Genomic DNA, 21,852 nt, shown 5'->3' on the forward strand with positions numbered 1-21,852 from the left:
TCAACCAGCACATCAGAGCCTTTTCAATAGACATTTTAGATTTAGACCATTTTACATTCAACTTTATTGTCACGTCACAGGTTTACAGGCGTAAAAGAAAGGGTGAAATTCTTGTTGTAAAAGCTCCCATCATTTGCAATTTCAAGAAAGTGGTAGAGAGAGAAACAAAGAAGGAAAACGGATATGTCACATGTTCTTAGTATAATACAAGCATCGTCAAACATAAGCTGCATGGTTAAAATGGCACTAAAATAAGGCAGACATGCTGCTTTTTGTGCAGACCAGAGAAGGATTTACAGCAGATAAAAATAGCAGCAGATATAACATCACAGTCTCTTGTGTGTGGCTAAAATAGAAGCAGCCGTTCTTGGTGGATATCTTCACAGTCTATTTCTAGGCCACTTCCACAGTGTGCATCGCAGATATTACTCATCTACCCCAGTGGTTCCCAAACAGTGTCTGTCGAGGCACAATGGTGTTGTTCGACAAGGCCTGGCGTGACTTAGGGTTTTGTGACAACAACACATTATTAAAAATAACTGTACAAAAGGTTATCAGTTATTTTTCAATTGACTATATCAGCACTGATTTCCCAGTACAGAAGCAAATTCTATACCCCCAAAAGAATATATTCTAACCACTTTCAAGTCAACATGCCATTGTAGGTGAAAATTATACATTTCATTTTACAAAGGAATACACTTTTCTTAAAAAACGTTTTCCAGAACAACAGATCTACAAGCTCAAAACGTGTTGCATCGTAATTACAAGTGTGCCTGGAGATTTTGACTTGCCCATTGGTGCGCCACAAAAAAAATGTAAAACCACTGATTTACACTGCTCTTACAATTGGCCTTGACTTTTAAAACATTGATAAACTAATATCACTAATCATTTCTCAATGATTTACTGTCGTTGTGCCCTCGTGTGGTGACATGTATTTATCGCATTTGCCAAAAAGGACTTCCTCATTATTCCAGCTTGAATGAAATTGACGATAATAATGACATTCAGTCTTCTCTGCTAGTAAAAAAAATAGTTCAGCTGTGAGGGTGAGTCATAATACTGTTGCATTTCATTGTGTCCTTGGTAATCAGACACACGTTGCAGATTCGTTGTTGTCTTCTACAACTCAATGAGCAACACATCAGCTTACTGATCACAGCATTACTGGTCTGTCATTTCAAACCCACAGTGCAGTATTAGTGTAAGCTAGCAAAAGTAGATAGTAGAAAGCTGATATCTGCCACATGCACTGTCAAATGAGTGATGACTTTTGTCCAGAAATTCACAACCTTTCTGCTCCCTGACCTTTTGTCTCTTAAGCTTCTTATCTTTAACCACTTATGCCATATTTTATATTTTGTTATACAATGGATACCATTGTTGAACATTTTTATAGTAATGACATGCCCAAAATAGGGACGCCAGTTTGAAAGTGGTTAATAGACGTACGTACAGGCAGTGTAAGTCATGAAGCATGGAGTTAACGGCCAGACAGGTTAGCTTACCATAATTACCACTGAGGAGGCAACCTACTTATTGGAGCGCACTACATGTGTATTAAGTTAAATATTTGGTGTGCTAGTGTGTCCTGTCATGTCTTCTTTTTCAAAGTAGGTCTCAGGTATCTTGTTTCTACAGTTGTCTCTTGTGACACAATCAGGGAACCCATTCGGTAAAGGGAAAAAAGTATTTGCTGTTAGCAGAATCTGTCTTGAGAGATTGCTTGTGACACAATGTACAGCCGCCGTCAAATGATGGAACTAATGGTATGCTAGCTGCTAACTAATGCTAACATGTTTCATTACATGTTGATTTTCTCCCAATTTAGTCATTATGTTGGTATGACAGCATACCAATTCCCAATTTTCCCCACACACATTTAGTAACCTCTATAGCTGGTCAGGGTGTAGCGCATTTCTTCTCAGATATAAATCAAGTTGCCAGTCGCTTCTTTTCACCTGACAGTGAAGAATTTCACGGGGAAGGCAAAACGCATGTAGGGGAACACTGTATTGCCTCCATGCTGAACATTTTATTATTTTATTTTATTTTTGTGTTTTTATATGGTTTGTATTGTCTGTTGGGCGTTGTATGTCTTAAAGTGGACAACAATGGAAGCAAGCTTCGGCTTTTGTGTCTAATCCACGTTGGCGCTTTTGATTGGCGCCCCGACCCACCAGTAGGAGATGCTAGTGTAGTGAAAGAGTTTGCGCTCTCCACCCGGCCTTCCACGCTCAAAAAGGGCCAATCGAGGTCGTTGTTGTGCCTGACCAATCTGGATGCACCGCAGAGGATTCAACCCCCTAGTCTCCACGGTGGGACTTGGAAGCTCTAGTGTTTTACCTTTCTTCTTTACCTCAAACTCTCTGCCTGTAGGAGCAACGTCTGCGTTACCTGAAGCAGCAGGAGCGTCGGCAGCAGCAGTCTGTTTCAGAGACTGAGAAGCTGCAGAGACTGAAGGACCGTGTTGAGAGCCAGGAAGCCAAGCTGAAGAAGATCCGAGCAATGAGAGGCCAGGTGGACTACAGCAAAGTCATCAATGGCAACCTGTGTATGTACTGTATGCGGTTATGTTGAGTTAAAGCACTGGGTCATTATACTACTATAATACTATTATATTTTATTTGAAGATGTACATTTCTTCATGAATATCCCATCATCAATATTAGCAAAGGATTAGGATTACACTTTATTAATCTCCCTGTGGGGAAATTCTACAGATACAGCAGCAAAGATTAAAAGAAAAAGATTGCACAATATTTCTATTCGTGTTTTGACAACCAGGTCCAAAATGTCAGAATTGTCTCACACATTTACACGATCCCATGACGTGATCCAGCATGATCGTATTTTCTATGGTCTGCGTTACAAAAAAGTATGTTGGCTTTTGAGAATATAGGATTGGGGAACTGATGATATGTAAAGCAACATATCTTGGATTGGGAATGAACTGAGCTGATTGGTTTCCCCCCTGCTCTCATCCAGCGGCAGAGATTGAGCAGGTGAGCGGCCTGTTTCAGGAGAAGCAGTCGGAGTTGCAGACGGCCGTGCTGCGTGTGGAGCAGCTCAGCCTGCAGCTGGAGGACCTACGACGGGGGAAGCTCAACGGCCTACAGACCGCCCTGGGCGGCCAGGTCACCGGCACTGCTGCCCTGGAGCTACGCAAACTTTACCAGGAGCTGCAGGTACCGTGTGACACAAGGAATACAGCACGATTCATCGACTGTTACATTGTATGCTTGTGAAGATGGCCTTAAGAATATCGTATTTATTGACTTTTGTGTGAGTTTTGTGTGTTCTGTTTTTTTTAGAATACAAATAATACAAACAGAGCACTCTTGCCGACACTTATTTTGTTCATCTTGTGTTTAGAATAACCTAAATGACTTTGCTTTTCAAAATACAAATTTCATTGTTACCTAGAACTTCTCTCTCTTTGTTACATAATAGGTAAAAGACAACTCGGCAGCTGTTATGGAAAACTAGTAATAATCAGTTGTTGTGAAACCCATAGTGAGCGAGTGATGCGTGTGTGTGTGTGTGCATGCATGCATGTGTTAGTGTTGTAACCAACAATTATTCGATTACTTACTACCCTTTTTGCATGTACTTGTCGCCCTCAGATCCGCAACAAGCTGAACCAGGAGCAGAACAGCAAGCTGCAGCAGCAGAAGGACCTTCTCAACAAGCGCAACATGGAAGTGACGCTCATGGACAAGCGCATCAGCGAGCTGCGGGATCGCCTCTATAAGAAAAAAGCTGAGGCACGTCAAAAAGAGAACCTTCCTGTAAGGCTAGGAGCGCTCAACACACGTGCTCAAAACCATTTCACTTAACACACCTGCTCATATGCATTTCACTTAACACACCTGCTCATACGCATTTCACTCAACACACCTGCTCACCCATTTCACTTAACACACCTGCTCATATGCATTTCACTTACTGTAACACACCTGCTCACCCATTTCACTCAACACACCTGCTCACCCATTTCACTTAACACACCTGCTCACCCATTTCACTTGACCCACCTGCTTGCCCATTTCACTTAACACACCTGCTCATACCCATTTCTTAACCATTTCACACACCTGCTCATACCCATTTCTTACTCATTTCACACACCTACTCATACCCATTTCTTACCCATTTCACTCAACACACCTACTCATACCCATTTCACTCACATTCATTTCCTTCCACTTCTAGTGTAGATTCCTTCCTTGCTTATTATACGTCTGTCCAGTGTATGTAGGGTTGTTAAATATGTAGTGAAATTACATCCATCAAAGTCAGATCACGTCAGTCTATGGTCAAAGTTCATTGCTTTCATCCTGGGATGATGGCTTGGAATAAGTACGTTATAGTGAAAATGTAATTTAAAGTTCACATGGGAACAAACTTCATTCCAACTCTAAATCGCTATCTTTTCATTTAATTCATTTAAGTAATGTTCTAAGTGATATTGCACAAGACCATGGAAGTTCGGGTTAATTGTTAGTAGTAGAACTATAAAACAATACACCTTGAAATCAAACTTTTGCTTGTTTTTCCGTTCATTTCTAGACAAAGACATTCTTCTCATGGATACGCATTCATATTGACAATCGTTTACCACTATACATACACGTTAACACTTGAAACATTTACTCTCTCCTTCTTTAGCTGAACAGAGCGAATGGGCCCCCGTCTCCCCAGCCAGCTGCTGGAACTCTGGGTCGTGTAGCTGCTGTTGGACCCTACATCCAAGTCCCTGTACCGGGCCGACAGGACAGTGGCTACACCGTGCCACCTGACCCTCTCAAGCCTCAGACACTAGGTGTCAATACGCAGGCCAACCATGGCAGATCCAAATCAGGTTAGTCCAAGCTCTGCTTTATGTACGTCCACCAACGTCTATATGCCGAGATTTGGCTCCGACTTTCAAGGAAAATTCAACAAACTGATAAATTGAGTGCTGTCATACTAACTTGAATCTAATAATGTTTAGCAGCCCTAAACCAGTTTATTTTTGAGAGATGGTTACTGAGTCGGGGAAGTGGTGCTAAGATGCTTCTGGTACAACTTGATCCTAGGCTAGATTGTAATCCCAGACGTAGGGGGTATCATATGAGTCGTACTACTGTAATACATCGTTTTTCAGCAATCTTTGCTCATAATCACATCTTGCATGAATGCCTCGTGAGTGAAATCCCCTCTGGCGTCAACTGTAAATCTGTTTCCTTCCTATCTCGACTTATCGGCTCCAATTTTTTGCTCTGCCTCGACTTGAACACTTCATTTCATTTTCCTCCTGCTCTAACCTCACTCTCTCTTCCTTTGTGGTGTATATTGTTATTCCTTTCCCTCTTTTTTCCCCCCCTCTCCTGTCACGTTGTCTCTGATGTTGTCTCTCTTTGTGGCGTCTTTGTTGAACTTGGGGCGGGGGGCGCAACGTTGCCTGGGGTAGACGGTGTGCGAAAGCCTCTCAGCCCATGGAAGGTGTCTGATTTAGACATTGTTGTGGATCCGGTGGTTCCGCCCCCTCCCGACTCCCAGCACCCAGGCCACGTAGCCTCCACCGGCTCTGACAGCACATCCCGTGAGTGCACAGGTTTGCGTAAAACCAGTGGTTCTCAAAGTGGGGTCCGGGAACCTCCAGGGGTCCTTGAGGAGTTAAGGGTCTGTCGCTCCGAGATTGTACAAATGGAACCAAACGTACACTCTCTGAGTTAGGATTTTTGCAGTGTAGATTGGGGGTCCTGTCCCAGAGATTGAAAATTGTATCAAATGGGGATCCGTGGCCTAATGCATACCAAACTGGGGGTCCTTGAAATCAAAACGTTTGAGAACCACTGGCCGTGAACGCAAAAGGGATGGCACGTTGCTGAACCTTGTCTCTCTAGCGTGCAGGATCTTCAGCGTATGGCTGATGCTTTTTATCCCGACTGTCAAATCCAATAAAATACTTGGATCGGCTATATTGATCTCAAAATGCAATAATTGAATAATGCCTTTGAATTTGAGTTGCACAAGGATGGGCACTGACAGGAATTTGGAACATCCAGCAAATAAAGAAATGAGGCAGTGTGTGCTTCACCAGTCACAGTTTGACCAAAGGAGTTTCAGGACGGGAATTGATAAAGGACATGACCATCTGTTAAAAAGAAAAGTTAACAGATGGATGCAGCCCTATTTGATGTCATTCAGCTGCCCGCTGCCCTGTTGAGCACTGCATTGTGCATCCAGTTTTTCCAAGCGAAAAGCGCATGTTGATGTTTGGATGATTTGCTCTGTGGGACAGCTAATGACGTCAAACTGGGTTGGCTGTGAACATTTATCAAGTGTCCTGCAGGAAACCTTGTAAATTCCCTTGTGTAAGTAATATATCCAGTAACAAAGCACTGCTGATCCTGTGTGTGTGTTTGTGTGTGTGTGTGTGTGTGTGTGTGTGTGTGTGTGTGTGTGTGTGTGTGTGTGTGTGTGTGTGTGTGTGTGTGTGTGTGTGTGTGTGTGTGTGTGTGTGTGTGTGTGTGTGTGAGCGAATGAGACACAGTGTGTACTTTTGAAAAGGTTCAGTGTGTTTAGTGCCAAAACATTGTTCATGAAAAGCCATCCAGTAAATATGAGCTTTGGTCTAACTATTATTGTAGAGCTTTGATCTCATTCCATAATGTCCCCAGCCTACCTAACTTTACACCTCATATCAAATCTTCACAGCGATCAGGCTGCTTAAAGTCATGATCACTTAAAAGGACCATACTGTCTTTCTGACATGTTTAGCCCATTGGCTACAACTCATCACATTACTGACGACTGTTCTCCAAAGCATTCCGTAATTTATTTAATTTCTGAGGAAGCCATATTGGAGTCAATACATTTAAGTACGGTATGAAAACCATCGTGCAGAAAGTTTATATATTCTTAAGATATATAATCCTGGGTTTGATTCCCGCCGGGGACGCTGTGGGCGCTGGGGGCGTGTCTTCTCCTCCGCGTCAACAGCGCCCATACCCTAGGTGGGGTTGGCGAAAGGGCCTACTCTGTGTGGAGTTTGCATGTTCTCCCCGTGTCTCCCAGGGTAGTTAATACCCTCACAAAAACATGTAGTAATCCTGGTCACTATACCGCCTCCCCCATGAAAGCCGGGGCACCTGATGGAGGGGAAGGGAACTGGTTGGAATAACGTGTTCCTTCCACGCGCTACGTCCTACCAGGGAAACTCCCCCCTGTCAGGTGGCAAGAAGGTCAGTTGGCTCTCATGCACTGAAGGAAGCATGAGCTCGGCCCTGGCCTCCCCAAGCTGTGGGGGACTGGTGTAGCGCCCAGGATCACTTAGGAAATTGGCACCGGGTGAAAAAAATGGGTTACAAAAATCGCGGGATAAAATTTAAAAATATATATATATATATAATGTAATCCAATGCAATGAACATTATTGTGCCTTTACATTTTTGTTGAAAGTACTTTAATGTTTAATGCATATTGATTTACCATGCATATTGATTGAAGTCTAAATGAAAATAGTCCCTTGAGAAAACATTGACTACAAACTAAATTTAAGTGTCCATGACTTCTTAAATGCACATTGCACAATGATGTTTATCTAACATTGATTGATTCAGGTAAGTTCAGAACTATGAGGGAAATGTTAACTCATGAAATCTAAGAAATAAAAACATTAACAGGAAAACTGTCGGTTTATAAATTATAGAATATATCATTCAGCATTGACTGTTATATTCAATGCTGTAACTGGACAATGGAACGTATTGATGGCTGTATGGTCCTTTAACAACCACATCACCACTTGTATTCCAAATGGAAAGCATATTTGACGTGTTCATGCACTGTATAAGTATCATTTGATTCACTTCACTCTCATCTGTCTTTCAACAATGTTTATGTCTCAACAATATCGTCATTGTATCAAATTTGATTCCTTTCAATTTGTTTTTCTCCTCTTTCCCCCCTATCTTTACTGTGTCTTATTTATTTATATTTTATTATTATAATTTTTTTAACCACATGAACCCTAGGGCCCTATTCTGGGCATTTCATAATAGGCGAACATTTGGCACAAAATAGGCAGCGGCGATGAAAATAGCCTGTGAGCTTATAGATTGGCCATTTTTTGGCAAAGAGATTTGGTGTAGAGGGGAAAAAGGAGGGGACCAAGTACATACCCCTGTTGGGCCCCGGTCAACAAAGCACTGTATTTAGTAATTAAGTGGTTAAGGCAGGTACATTGGAGATGAGCATGTTAAATCCCTCACTAGTCAGCGCTGTAGTTAAACCTCAAAGAATATTCAGGGTTCTTATCCTGTCAATCAAAAGCACATCAAAATGTTCATGCTGGTACTAGCAATGAATCCTGTTATGCAGGTCGATGGTGCTTGAATCAGACTTATGTGATTTTGAGATGAATGGTTTCTCCAATAACTTGCGCCAGCATCATTGATGACAAGAGGCCATTCTTATAAATGAAAAGGTCCTACAAGGGTGTTAAGTTAATAGAATATACGTTTTAATAAATCCTGAGTGCTCTGTTCAATACAGCCGTAGGTCAAAATGGCATAGATTTTTGAATAATGTTATGCACATGCTGGTTTCCTTGAAATGGGATCCTATTTTTTCATTAACATGGCAAAGAAAATAACTTGAAAGGAAACCAAGTACCATTCACACCTGTCTGATGGCCATGCTTTATCCGTTGTCCTGTTATTTCTTAAAGCAGACCTCCGCTTTACATACTACCTCCACCATTTGTAAATTCATGTGTTCCCCTATAGTGTGCTCATCGTGTCCCTCATTCTCTTTCCTTCCTAGCTAACGATACAGGCTGGTCCACTGTTGGCAAGAACAACACGTCCCTCAAACCCCCTGACAGGAGGGAGCCAGGGAGTGACTCCCAAGGCAAGATTCCAGGATCTCCTGTTGCTCCAACTGCAGACAAGGTTTGTCTCCTTTCTAACTATGCCTTTTAAACGGTAGAAGTGCTTATTGTTCTCTCTTTGTCTTTGTTTTCAATCTGGCGTAATGCCATGTCATTTTAAAGGAAATACCCAGAAGTGATATTGTTTCCTGAAACACTTTTCCCTTGGCAGTGGTTCAGGGTTAAAGCTACTAGAATTTGCTTAAGATGAGCTGTTATGGGCCATGGCATGGACTTGTCCAGATGCCATGGAACCTTTGCTGTCACCATTCTGTAGGTAAAGAAACAATTTAATGATGGTTTTCTATGTTTGTGTATCCTCTTGCTGAAACTAAGGTGCTGGACAATAAGATGGCAGTCTCCTCTCCTGCCATATCCAAGCCACAGCCCCCTCCCTATGGCTCTCATCTCACACCATCAACCATGGGAAGCTCTCTGGAACGCCGCAAGGATCCACCGCCTCCTCCACGCCCCCTCCCCAACCCACCAGCCCCTGCTTGGCCCCGTGTGGCCACCAGTACGGGCTCATCTTCCCAGCAGATTCAGCAGCGCATCTCCGTGCCCCCAAGCCCTACCTTCCAGCCCAACACACCCATGTTCCCCCCTGGGTTGAGCGAGCGACTGGATCCCCCTTTGGCTGTGGCAGTGAGGCCCTTCATCCCAGACAGAGGCTCGCGGCCTCAATCGCCCCGCAAGGGCCCACCAACCATGAACTCCAGCTCCATCTACCACATGTACCTCCAACAGGCAGCGCCAAAGAGCCAGCCGCCCAAACCTGCACTCAAATCATGTAAGATGACTTTAAGAGAAAGATCATGAGAGGGAGGATTTACTTACGTGCCTTAATTTATTATTGCTGTTTGTATAATCTGCTTAGTCTGTCTTGGTCATCATATTGGTGATGTTATTTTTAATAACATATTCCCTCTCGTGTTCTGTTGCTTAATTATTACAAAAAACTGTCTGTAATTCATAGATGCTATCATCTTTATGTACTGTACTGTGGCAGTACCAACCAGGTAATTCTGTATGTAGGCATCATAAATGTAATTATATATTGTCCGTTTGAGTTCTAATGCCATGCTCTTATGATTAATTATGTTTTGATTGTGTTTTATAGTGTATGGGAAACCTGTTCTCCACTCCAGCTCTACGCCCCCTTCGCCCTTGCCTTTCATGCAAACGGTGGGGGCATTCCCCATGTTCCTGGGCCACCCCAGTGGTGAAGATGCTGTGGATGGGGAGGCAGATGACCTGGAGGGCTTCCACCCTCTGGAGCCGTCGGCACACCCTCCCAGCGTGGAGAACATCCCACGACCCCTGAGTCCCACCAAGCTGACACCAATGGTGCACTCCCCATTACGCTATCAAAGCGATGCAGACCTGGAGGTGCTCCGCAAAAAGCTGTCCAATGCTCCCCGGCCCCTCAAGAAGCGCAGCTCCATCACAGAGCCAGAGGGGCCTGCCGGACCCAACATCCAGAAGCTGCTGTACCAGAGATTCAACACACTGGCAGGGGGCATAGAGGGAAATGGAGTCAGTGGAGGAGGAGGCGGAGGAAGTGGCGGCGGAGGTAATGGAACACCGTTTTACCAGCCGGCCAACCCTCCTGGTTACATGGGGGGTGACTCTGTGGCTGACACGGACAACGGCAACCTCCCCTCTGAAACGGTGCTTCTGCCTCCCCCAGGGGAAGAGGAGGCGGCCTCCGAGCCTCTGCCTACTGACGCTAATGACAACCAGCCGGAACCCTCGCCACCAGAGGGGGTTGGGAACCCCGATGTGCCAGAGGAGTCAGAGGATGATGACAACAACAACAACTTGGGGAGCTGTGAGGCCTCTCTCCCCAGCCCCGTGCCAGAGGTCAGCACGCCAGAGGAGAGCGGCATGGCACCTTCACAGCCCCTGGTGAGAGAAACACGTTATGGATTGCATGCACACCTTAGCTAAGCTAAACCAAGGATCTTTGGATACATTAAAAATGTACTTTATTTTCCAACAGCAAAATAAAATCACAAATCACAGCCATCTTTTCTTATCTCCATTTTGATACAGGAGAAGCGTACAAACTTAAAGAAGCCTGACTCGGAACGCACCGGACACGGCCTTCGGGTGAAGTTCAACCCCTTGGCTCTCCTGCTTGATGCCTCTTTAGAGGGAGAGTTTGACCTTGTCCAAAGGATCATCTATGAGGTGTGTGTGCATGTATATGTGCGTGTGTTAGTGCATGTCTGTGTATACTCATATTTATTTCGTATTTTGAAAATAATTGCCTGAACTAGAGGCGCTCACCTTCCATGCGATTCTTTCTCTCTCCAGGTGGAGAACCCTAGCACTCCCAATGACGAGGGCATCACGCCCCTGCACAATGCTGTGTGTGCAGGACATCACCACATAGTCAAGTTCCTGTTGGATTTTGGTGTGAATGTCAACGCGGCGGACAGCGACGGATGGTGAGCCCCGGCTCTCTCCCTTGTACTTGTACTTGAAGGGTTGTGTCACCAATATGATTCAGTACAACTGCAGTGCTTTTCTTGCATAATATTTTATTTACACTATTTTGTGCATCTTTGCGTTTGTGTGTGAACAGGACACCGCTTCATTGCGCAGCCTCATGCAACAGTGTGCATCTCTGTAAGTTGCTGGTCGAGTCCGGGGCAGCGATCTTTGCCAGTACTATCAGTGACGTGGAGACTGCTGCAGATAAATGCGAGGAGATGGAGGAGGGATATATCCAGTGTTCCCAGTTCCTATACGGTGAGTGTCCTGCCTATTACACTTCTGCACTAATTTGGTTTCTGACAGATACCTTTACAGTGAGATACATGACAGTATTTTAGATCAATTTGAAAGTATATGAATGGAGGAATAATTCAAACATGACATTTGGTTTTAATATGTTTTTTAATAATTTCTTATTGCTATTATCCAGGTGTTCAGGAGAAGCTGGGTGTGATGAACAAGGGTGGGGTGTATGCCCTGTGGGTGTATGAAGGTCAGAGTCCAGACGAGTTGTCTTTCAGTGAGGGCGACGCCATCACTATCCTACGGCGACAGGACGACAGTGAAACAGAGTGGTGGTGGGCGCGTCTGGAAGACAAGGAAGGCTATGTACCCCGCAACCTGCTTGGGGTAACAAAATATACACACACACACACACACACAAATGTCACATATTCACACCGTTTCCATTCATTACCGTACACCATTGGTTCTCAAAAATGTATTCCGATGACCCTCAGGGTTCGTTGGGGGTTTCCAAATGGAACCTTACAGGTTTGTAACTATGAGAGTGTACAAATTGTACACACTCAGAGTTATGGGTGTCCTTGAAATTAAAAGGTTTGAGAACCACTCAAACAATGCATTTGTAGAGTAGAACTACCTATAGACCAGAAGGCTGGGGTGCTCCTTCCATTCCGACATCTCGCCACTCCGACTAGTGGCTTCCGCGTGCGGTTAGGGTTAGGTATAGGGTTCGTTAACGTCGGAAAGGCGACATGTCGGAATGGCGAAATGCACCCAGAAGGCTAATATCCCTTGGCCAAGGAGCTTTAGATGTTGGGGTTTTCCCATGCGGCAGGTTAATTTCCAGGTGGTTACATTGGGGGCTTGTCTAGGATCAGGTTTCTTGGTGGTGGAGGTCAAATTGGGGTGAATTTTGCAGAGTAGCTCTACCTTAATTAAGGCTATAAGCCTAATATCTCTCCTTTGCATGAGCGGATGTTTGTTTTCCCTCTTGGGAGACCCAGGTTTGAATCACACATAGGAAAAATACCACTAACATCCTATATAGAGCCTTTTGATGCAAAGAAAACGTAAGATATTAAGTGACAGTGTAAAAAAAAACTAAATCCTAAATTACTCATGTTGAGTTTGCAAACGGCTCGTACCTTAGTTATGTAGAGGTTGCAAACTGCTGGTACCTTAGTTTGAAACCTGAAGAGTTCATCTTGAGTCACAAGTAAAAATCTGTGTTATTATGTTAAATCGCTGTTTATCTTCTCCCTCGCTCAACCCCTTACAGCTGTATCCCAGGATAAAGCCTCGACAGCGCTCTCTGGCGTAGTACTCCATTGTCCGTCAGTTAACAACAACAGAAGCAAGAGCAGAGAACAACAACAGAAGCAAGAGCAGAGAACAAAGGAGCCTGGTGCTCCGTCTTTTCCCTGTGGCCATATCCCCCACCCTGCCGCCCCCCTGCCTTTTGCTTCTCCCATCTTCCTGACCATGAAGCCTAGGGCAGCCATGAACTTTAACACATTACCTTCATGCATTCACCAAGAAACACTCAGTCATAAACACAAGCGCTGCAAATGCGAAAAGCCCTCTTACCACTCCATTTTTACCTTGAAAGACCACCAACCCACTCCTAATTCATTGTTGCGATTTGATTTTTGTTGCAGTTCAGTGTCGATTCTGTATCAAGACTCATTTATCTCATTGAAGAAAAACACTGTTCCTGGCTACTAGTGATGGCGTTTCTTTGGCCAGCTGGACTGCAGTTTAATCAGCATTTCCTGCTATGGCAGGGCCAATGGTATATTATGAATTCTATAATGACATTGGTTCACACTACATAATAACTGTGCATATCGGTATCAGTGGCAAGTCACTGGATTGGTCACTGAGGAAAACAAGCTATTGAGTGTGTTTTGCACACAATATATTTATTTTTTATTTTTTGTCAGGAAAGTTCTCAACAGTATTATAATTTTCTGATCTGGTAAGATTTGGTCCAATATTTCAGCTATTTTATCATTTCTTCTCACTTTTCTTGAACATGTTATTGAATTAGTCACCTTGTTAAAAAGGGAATGCTACAGTTCTGATTAATTGACCATATTCAGACAGCAGCCATTTTGCTCTTACTTTATACTGTTCCGACCCCCTGTAATAAATAGCCTTGGGAATGGGGAACCAACAGATCACAAAAGGGATGTAACGATTCTAGATTTTGAAGTTTCATGATTATGCATAATTGTATCCTCCAATGGTATGGATGTATAAAGTCACATTAGCATTTATAGATTTGAGGGTTTATTGTATTTACCCACAACATTTTTTAATTCAAGATAAATTGGACTTGCAGTAATGAATTTGGTTGATTTTACTATATAAAATATAGTATTGTCTATACTATCTGAAATGTAGTATTTTTTTGTTATTTTAAATTTTAAATTTAATTCAAGATCAATTTACATTGGACTTGCAGTTTTGAATTTGGTTGATTTTACTATTTAAGATATAGTATTTTTGAATTGTAAAAATTTTGCTTTATTGATTCCATTATAGTATAACGGAGGGAGAGGTTACCTCCTGGCTAACCAATTACTGGAGGAGTAACCTCCAGATGACCTCCGGACCGGTTAGAGAGGCCTCACCTTACAGTTTCATTCACATTATTTTATCATGTTACCAGTGGTTGTTGAGGAGCTTTGCTTGAGAGAAGTTCCTGTAGAAAACAAAGCACACAACATGAACACAGGTTAACAAAAAACTACTAAACAACAGTTTAGAATGTGTTATTCAAGAAAGGAAACTGTACAATAAAATCCCTTTTTTTTTTTACCTTAATCTAAAAAACTCAGTTTAACTACTTCTTTTTTTTAGCCTTAGTTAAAGCTGAGAGCATTTTGAAACACTCTGTGTACTTTTTTTTTATTACATTCTGTGTTGCAGAGTCTACGGTTATATAATCGTGACGTTTTAAATTGCTGGTAGTATTAAAAAACGATTAATTGTTACATCCCTATTCCCAAGCTATGTGACCCATAGGTCAGGAGCCAATATCCGTAGTGCAAGTCGGCTTGATGTAAAGTACATCCCCTGGACACTAGTATGTCACAGGGACTTATCCCCAATCCAACCCTTGGATGCTGAGTGCCAAGCAGGCGAGGCACCATTTTTATAGTCTTCTTTGATATGACTCGGCCAGGGATGAATTCTTTACTTGGCTGGGTATGAAGGAAAAGCAAAATGGCCGCCGTCTGAATATAGTCGCAATAAAAAAGTTGGATATCCTCATAGAAAATGAAATGGCTTTAGGGAGGCAAAACAGAAAATATTATTTATCTTCAGTAATTAACTTCATGGCTAAATAACATTTCTCTGCTCTTTGTGCCAGTCCAGTTAATCTAAATAGTTTTTTGCTCCAGTCTAGCACGCAAAGATGAAAACAGGTTGAATTTCTTTCATGAACACAGTTGCAGAGTATGTTTGCTTATTCTGTGTAATGTTTAAACTGGGCTTGTGGACGTAATGGCACACGGCAATGCTGGCAGGGATGTAATTGAAACTTAACAGCTTATTGATTTAAGCGAGGGTTCAAACAAGAATACATAACTGGTTACATGAGATTTTGAAATCTAAGTTGCTTGGGCACTATTTCCTTGTTTGTTTTGTAAGAAATTGCTGTGTTTGAGCAAACAGATAGATGGAGGTTATATTTTTGCTTTTTTTGTTCCCTGCAATGAACAGGCCATATGCTGCAGTTGCCAAAATGTATTGTCATGGTGTTGGATGGCAAACAGTATCATGCTTTACCAAAAATCGGTTGCCAAATACGTTAAATACATTGTTAGCACATCTGTTACACGTATTCTAGGCCACAAGCGCTTTTACTTTGAGTATTTCAATGAAGATTTGGGGAGCATTTGAACAGGTTAAGCTTGATCACCAGTGCATTCAGAATTCTTAGTTCCAAAGAGCAAATTAAAGACTGTTGCTAATTCAGCTATAGAATCTAATAGGATCCATGAGCAGTCCACTCCCAATCCTTTCATTTCCTACTTTTGTTTTTGTCAATGTAGACTTATCTCAAATAACTTGGAGATTCTGTTTTGGTATCTTGTGATTCACTTTGTTATTGTACAACACAATGTTGATTTCATTTGTCAGAATCTGTTGGAACAGATGAATTGCAAACAATTAATGGAATCAAAATGTTGGTTCTCACTAAGTGTTAGCATTTCAAACCATATCAAAATACCATTCACTACAGAACTTATGTGAGCAAACTTGGACTCGCTCAATTTTAATATTCCCCCTTTTTTATGAACCCTTTTTGCCTTCTTGCTGCTAGGTTATATAGGTTCAAATGTCTGACAATATATGAACATTTTGAGTTGACCCTGATAAACCCCACTTGTCACTCCTGTGGAGAAGCGAGTTGAAATTCAAATACCTCACTGGTCCTGGGTCCAACATGGGGTTACTTACTCTCCTACCACCAAAGTAGTATTTCCATTGTCCTCTCAACAGACATCCTTCATTTGAACCAAACACATTAATTTAACTCCCAGTTTTAAGTATATCAGTCATGGGCATATACATTTATCGGTACTTGAAGAGTAGGTCATTGTGTCTGGAATGGAGAAGTGGTTCAAATTCATACTTAAGATTTAGCATCAGACAATCCTGAATTTGCAAGTTTCTTTTCCTTAGCCCCCTTGAGGTATGAAGCCATTCCAATAACACTATTCTCTCTGATAAATGTATATCTGTTAGACCATTCAACCTCTCCAAGGCCATTATTTAGTTCTCAGTCTAGAGCGGTTGAGTATGATGATAAAACCTAATTTATACCAAGTCATACGATTGTGTTGCTCGCCCCAAAAGAGCGACATGGCCATACGACGAAGTATAAATTAGGCTTAAGTGTGCAAGTGGCCCAAGCTTGATCCTGACTTAAGCCTGTACATAGTGTGAGGAGATATGAAATATGTTTATGTGATCGTTTGCTGTTTGGACAAGTGGGCTTTCTGTATGAACGCTGTACTGACACATCCAATTCTGTAAATGTGAACAATAAAAAGCTCTGGCATGACAAATGTTCATCGCTGTGATATATCATTGCCATAGTGTCATTCGACAGCGCTCAGCATTTCAGCAACAAATCAAAGGCGAAATTTGAACACAGTAGGTTTTCTTGTTTAATGGGGTTTGACTTTGCATTATATGCAAATAAACAAATCATTGCCTTTCCCTGTTTGCAAACTTAATTAAGCAAAGATTAACTTTTTAGAGGAACAGGTTTGAGGCAAGCAACGGCTCACCTTTTGACAGAATTTTGTGAGGAGCGGTAGGGCAATGGTAAATGTGTACATCTGGGAACTTTGCAATTTAACTCAATTATTTTTTATTTTTTATCCGACAGCTCAAATTGTGCAGTTGTGATTGAGGAAGGGTAAAGTTCTTCTACCCAATATAAAACAAATGAACAACATTAATCAAGCTCTGAAACAAGTGAAAAAGCAACAAAGAGGTCATAGTACAAATTATGATGTCTTATGATGACCTTTTTATCATAGTGTGATAGTGTCATGCAGCTAAAATATCCTATCTATGTACCAAAATAGAGATTCCAGGTTGAAAGTGGTGCATTTGTGTTGCTGAATGGGGATACAGCATCAATGCCACAAGGTGGCAGTCCAAATCAACATCTGCTTTTGGTCGAAATATTCAGCATCTGAAGTTGCACCATGTTTGTTTGTTATATTCAGCATCAGAAGTTGCACCATGTTTGTTTGTTATCTAAAGATATTTTAATCCTTGTTGATGTAAGTATCAATCCGAACCCTTTAAAAGCCAAACTTCCATCAAGAGTTAATTCAGTCATTGGATCGTTGAAGTGTGTTGCTGTTGTTTTTCTAAACAAACACTATCATGTTTTTGAAATCTGATTTGATGTCTGGGTTGGGACTATGGTGTCACTGATGAATAAGTGTAAATCTGTTTTTCCTTTTTCTTAATTTGTTTTACAGTGAGCTATGAGCAAAAATGGGTCATAGGCTTGTGTCTCATGGGTCGCCCATGGTATCAGCAATAATATTTTCAGAATCTGTGTCCCAGTTTGAGACTAAATTCCACGTTTTGAGTCACGGGCTGGATAAGTTCAAGAACTCCTGCACAAAAAGGGCTGTCTACTCTTAACGGTTTCCATATCAGGCAGTGATAACTACATCTGGTAAGAATGTTCTTCACTGTACATCAGAAAGGTGCACTGACATGTTGTGGGGTAGAGACTGAAACAGCTAGGGCCTCTTTCTTATAGCGTCGGTGTGCCCTCTTAAAAGTAACTTGGTACTGCGACTTTGAATACTATAACAAACACATGGGGAGGGCTGCTGCGTGGCAAAACAAAAGTACACAGATTAAAATCCTCTGTGTTTATAGGCTACAAATGTAACCAAATGGACCCAGTGTCCATTTGGTTACATTTGTAGCCTACACACTCTCAGTCACAAATGGATAAATTAACACATCTGGATCTGTGACATGACTTGTCAAATTCATGCTTGTTGCACAGAATTTGATGCAAACTTGGACCAGAATTATCTTCAAAGACAATGTTTCTTTCCTCAGTGCATTGATGTGGAGATGTGTCTGCCTGCTCTGCCGGTCTGCCCCTGTTCTCTGTAGTCAGCAGTTCAGTTTTGCTGACATTTAGGAGGCTGCAGTGATTTCACTCATCTTGTTTCATTTAGCTCCTTCTAGCCCTGTATATGTGTGTCAATCAGGCCAATGGCCCTGCAAAAGAGTTCCTGCTGAATTAAAGACCGAAATGGAGCAGAGTAGGCTACACATGCACCCATATCTGCTTAATGACACTGCTATCACCACTGACAATTGAGTATAATGTATGGCTTGGGACTTGGGGTGAAAGCTTTGAAATGCTGTTGCTTTACACCAGGGGTCTTCAACGTTTTCAGGCCAATGACCCCCTAGCTGAGAGAGAGGTGAAGCAGGGACCCCCTCTATATTGTATACAATTGTGTTTCAGATTGAACTTTTTTTGTTTACTTGGTCTGCTCTTTATTTCCCTCTACACCAAACACCTCTTTGCCAAAAAATAGCCGATCTACAAGTTCACAACGCCTGCAGCGCGAGGCGTTGTGAGCTTGTAGATCGGCTATTTTTTGGCTAAAGTTCTCCTCAGAAAAGGGACTCTAGGGTTCAAGTGGTTAAGGTAAAAAAAAAAATCACATCACATCACACAAAGACTTGGCGGACCCCCTGTAGTAACTCTGAGGACCCCCTGTTGAAGACCCCTGCTTTAAACGACTAAAAGACTTGAAACACACTGCTAATGAAATGACTTTAGAAATGTCAGGTATGTGGTCAGGTCAGTGCTCTCTCCTGGAATTGGGGACATAAATCAAAGTAGGGCTTAAAAGAATCCTGGTAGCCTGCAGATCTCAGATTAGTCATAGAACCTTAAACAGTGACTGTAAACCACATACTGTGTCGAATTCTTTCTTAGCTGTTTAGCTTATGGCCATTATGAACAAACACATATTATAGGGGTGAGGGGGGCAGCCTAGAAGACACTGGATTAACCACTTTCAACTTTGGCGCCCCTATTTTGGACAGATTTTCAAAGACAAAAATAGGCAGATCACAATGCGTCCCTTTCAGATGGTTGATTGATTGAATACTTTATTTAGAAGTTTGCAGAAAAAAAGCAAATGAAAGTACAGTTTGAATACAAGGTCAACTAAATAGGATTAAAAAGCCCATGAAAGATCGGTTATTTGTTGTCGTTGGACACTATATTTCAGAGGCAAATAATATACATTTTATATTTTTACTCCACTACAACTATTTGAAAACTTGAGTTACTAGTTACTTTGTAGATTTAGATTATTATTACAAAACATACATTAGGCCTACCCACTCGCCATTTCAAAATAGCCGATCTACAAGCTCACAACTGTGTCCTATAATTCCAGGCATTGTGAGCTTTAGTTCTGCTACTTCCAAAAGATGTTACTACATTTGAAACGTGGGGACGTTCTGCATAATGAATCTTTCTACTTTTGGTAAATACATTTTTATGCCAATACTTTTGTACTTTTACTCAAGCAAAATTTGAATTCCGGACTTACTTGAAACAGAGTATTTCTACATTGCAGTATTGATACTTTTACTTAAGTAAACATTTTGAATACGTTAGTTTTCCCACCACTGCCTACAAGCTCACAACGCGTCGCGTCTCGGTGTGTATTTTCGGCGCGCAACACACCGCCATGCGACGAAGTACAAATCTGGCTTATAGGTTAACAAAGTGCGACGCATGCGCAGTGGGTGGGCCTGGTGTAAGTAAGCAGAGGATGATGTCACAGTCGTCCCCTGTATGCAGTGTTGCCATGTCCGCTTATTATAAGCAACTATGGGCTTGTTTTTCTGTAAAGTTTCTTGTAAATATTGGTTAGTTGCGCGGGTTGCAGTTTGTTGTTGGGCTGCTTGTTTCTAATGTGTAGTTGCTCATTTTGGGCTTGCTGTGTAATGTAATGTTGTTTAACCCATTTTCATAATTTCATGCCAATGAAATGTCTGCAAGTGACTAATGTCTGCAAGTGACTAAAATGTCTGCAAGTGACTACATTTATTTGAGAATAGCAGATCTAGAAGCTCACAACGCGTCGCATTGTGAGGCTTGCATACATGTTTAAAGTGCTCAAGTAGCCCAGAGTCGCTTCTTTTGTGCTTATTTTTCTCACAAGATCTGGCAACACCGCCTGTATCCCGGACCAACAAGCTCTCCTACAGGGTGAATCATCTCCGTGGCTCACATTGTTTTTTTTAATGTTTTTGTTCGGCGGCGACGTACCTGATGAACTTGTGGAAACTTTTACTTAGAAACATGAGCGGCGTTACGACGAGGTAAGAAAGAAAGCTCTCATTGATTTAACTAACCCAACCAAACACAACGTGAGTCATTATTATGTCTGTGCGCAGAACTTTGCCCCGTGAAATGTTTCATTGTGTTGTTGGTTCGTGCGGGACGGTACGGTCGGTCTTTCTGACGGTGACACCATTTGTCCAACGGGCCACATTTTTCAAAGTTTACCGACGACGCGTGATGGTTTTTACACTTTATTATTCCCTACGAAGTATGTTGTAGTCAAAGCCCGTGGACCCGACCAGGTGCTTTAAATGTCTGCATTTGCATTCTGTTTTGCAAAAAGTGGTGTTTGTCAAACTCTTGCTGCCTGCAAGCTGACCGACCCGCTCCCACGGGAACCGTTCAGCTGATACAACCCAGATCCTCCTCAATGACATGCATGCAGAGCAGAGGCAGGGTGTTATGTTCCTCACTGCTGTGCATGGGGATGGATGGTGGTGTGCTGTTGGGACGGTTGAGTGATTGATTGAATACTTTATTACAGTGGTTCTCAACCAGTGGTCCGGGGACCACCAGTGGTCCTTGAGGGGGTTCCAGGTGGTCCCCAGCTAAAATGATGGAGAGTTGGTAACCAAATGGACCCTTATTAGATCTTTAACTCTTGAGAGCGTAAAAAGTTTACGCTCTCAAATAGTTCAATTATTGTTAAACATCTGCATTACTTAATTTGCAAGAAGTCTCCACAATTAGAGAATGTAGAAGAATTGTTGTTTTGACAAAATCTTATCCAATAATAACACAATATTCTAAGTTTTGGGTCTGAGAGTCTAAATCTCATCAAATGGTGGTCCGTGGCTCAAATGCCGAATAAATAATGGAAGTTGATATGATATGAAGCTGTAAATGTTAATTTAACTGTGAGTGTATAAATGGAAAAAAAACATTTGTACATTCATTGTTACACACCCTTGGTGGTCCCCAGACCTAACGTTGAGTTCCAGTCGTGTGTACTAGGCGTGTAGGCTATGTCAAGTTCAACTTTCTTTCTTTTTTTTCAGATACAAACTTTTACATATTCAAGTTTGGTTTAAAGATTGCAGTGCTAATTTTAAATGTAGTGATGCCCATTGATTTGCATTTGATGAACAGTTTGTGTAATTTTATTTAATTTGTTGCACATGCATTTTTTTCTTTTTTTTTTTACAAATAAGCCCATTCACACATACAAAAGATGCATAAAAGGAAACATAACAAAACAGGTGAAGCTCCCCCAAAAGTAAATTGGTTGACAAGTGAGAAC

The 21,852-nt window shown here is 42.0% G+C and overlaps 2 protein-coding genes across 4 annotated transcripts in view; both read left to right on the forward strand.

The window, feature by feature from the left end:
* ppp1r13bb (protein phosphatase 1, regulatory subunit 13Bb) overlaps positions 1-16,742 on the forward strand; it is a 39,276-nt gene extending 22,534 nt beyond the window's left edge. Inside the window, exons 7-18 of one of the 2 annotated variants that reach the window (XM_084083303.1) lie at positions 2,383-2,557; positions 2,992-3,191; positions 3,630-3,794; positions 4,675-4,867; positions 8,818-8,945; positions 9,260-9,713; positions 10,044-10,831; positions 10,979-11,116; positions 11,243-11,376; positions 11,514-11,680; positions 11,856-12,055; positions 12,951-16,742. In XM_084083303.1, coding sequence (XP_083939429.1) covers positions 2,383-2,557; positions 2,992-3,191; positions 3,630-3,794; positions 4,675-4,867; positions 8,818-8,945; positions 9,260-9,713; positions 10,044-10,831; positions 10,979-11,116; positions 11,243-11,376; positions 11,514-11,680; positions 11,856-12,055; positions 12,951-12,992 — 2,784 coding nt within the window. In that variant the 3' untranslated portion in view covers positions 12,993-16,742. The remainder of the gene's footprint in view (positions 1-2,382; positions 2,558-2,991; positions 3,192-3,629; positions 3,795-4,674; positions 4,868-8,817; positions 8,946-9,259; positions 9,714-10,043; positions 10,832-10,978; positions 11,117-11,242; positions 11,377-11,513; positions 11,681-11,855; positions 12,056-12,950) is intronic. The other variant, XM_084083304.1, reaches the window with a different exon arrangement.
* A 3,709-nt stretch (positions 16,743-20,451) lies between these two features.
* The window catches only part of daam1b (dishevelled associated activator of morphogenesis 1b), a 55,342-nt gene continuing 53,941 nt past the window's right edge, over positions 20,452-21,852 (forward strand). For both annotated transcript variants that reach the window (XM_084083066.1, XM_084083069.1), the window contains exon 1: positions 20,452-20,590. The gene's annotated coding sequence lies outside the window, so the exon portion shown is untranslated. The remainder of the gene's footprint in view (positions 20,591-21,852) is intronic.

Source organism: Gymnoscopelus microlampas (genome assembly GCF_963454915.1).
Source record: "Gymnoscopelus microlampas genome assembly, chromosome: 16".
NCBI lineage: Eukaryota > Metazoa > Chordata > Actinopteri > Myctophiformes > Myctophidae > Gymnoscopelus > Gymnoscopelus microlampas.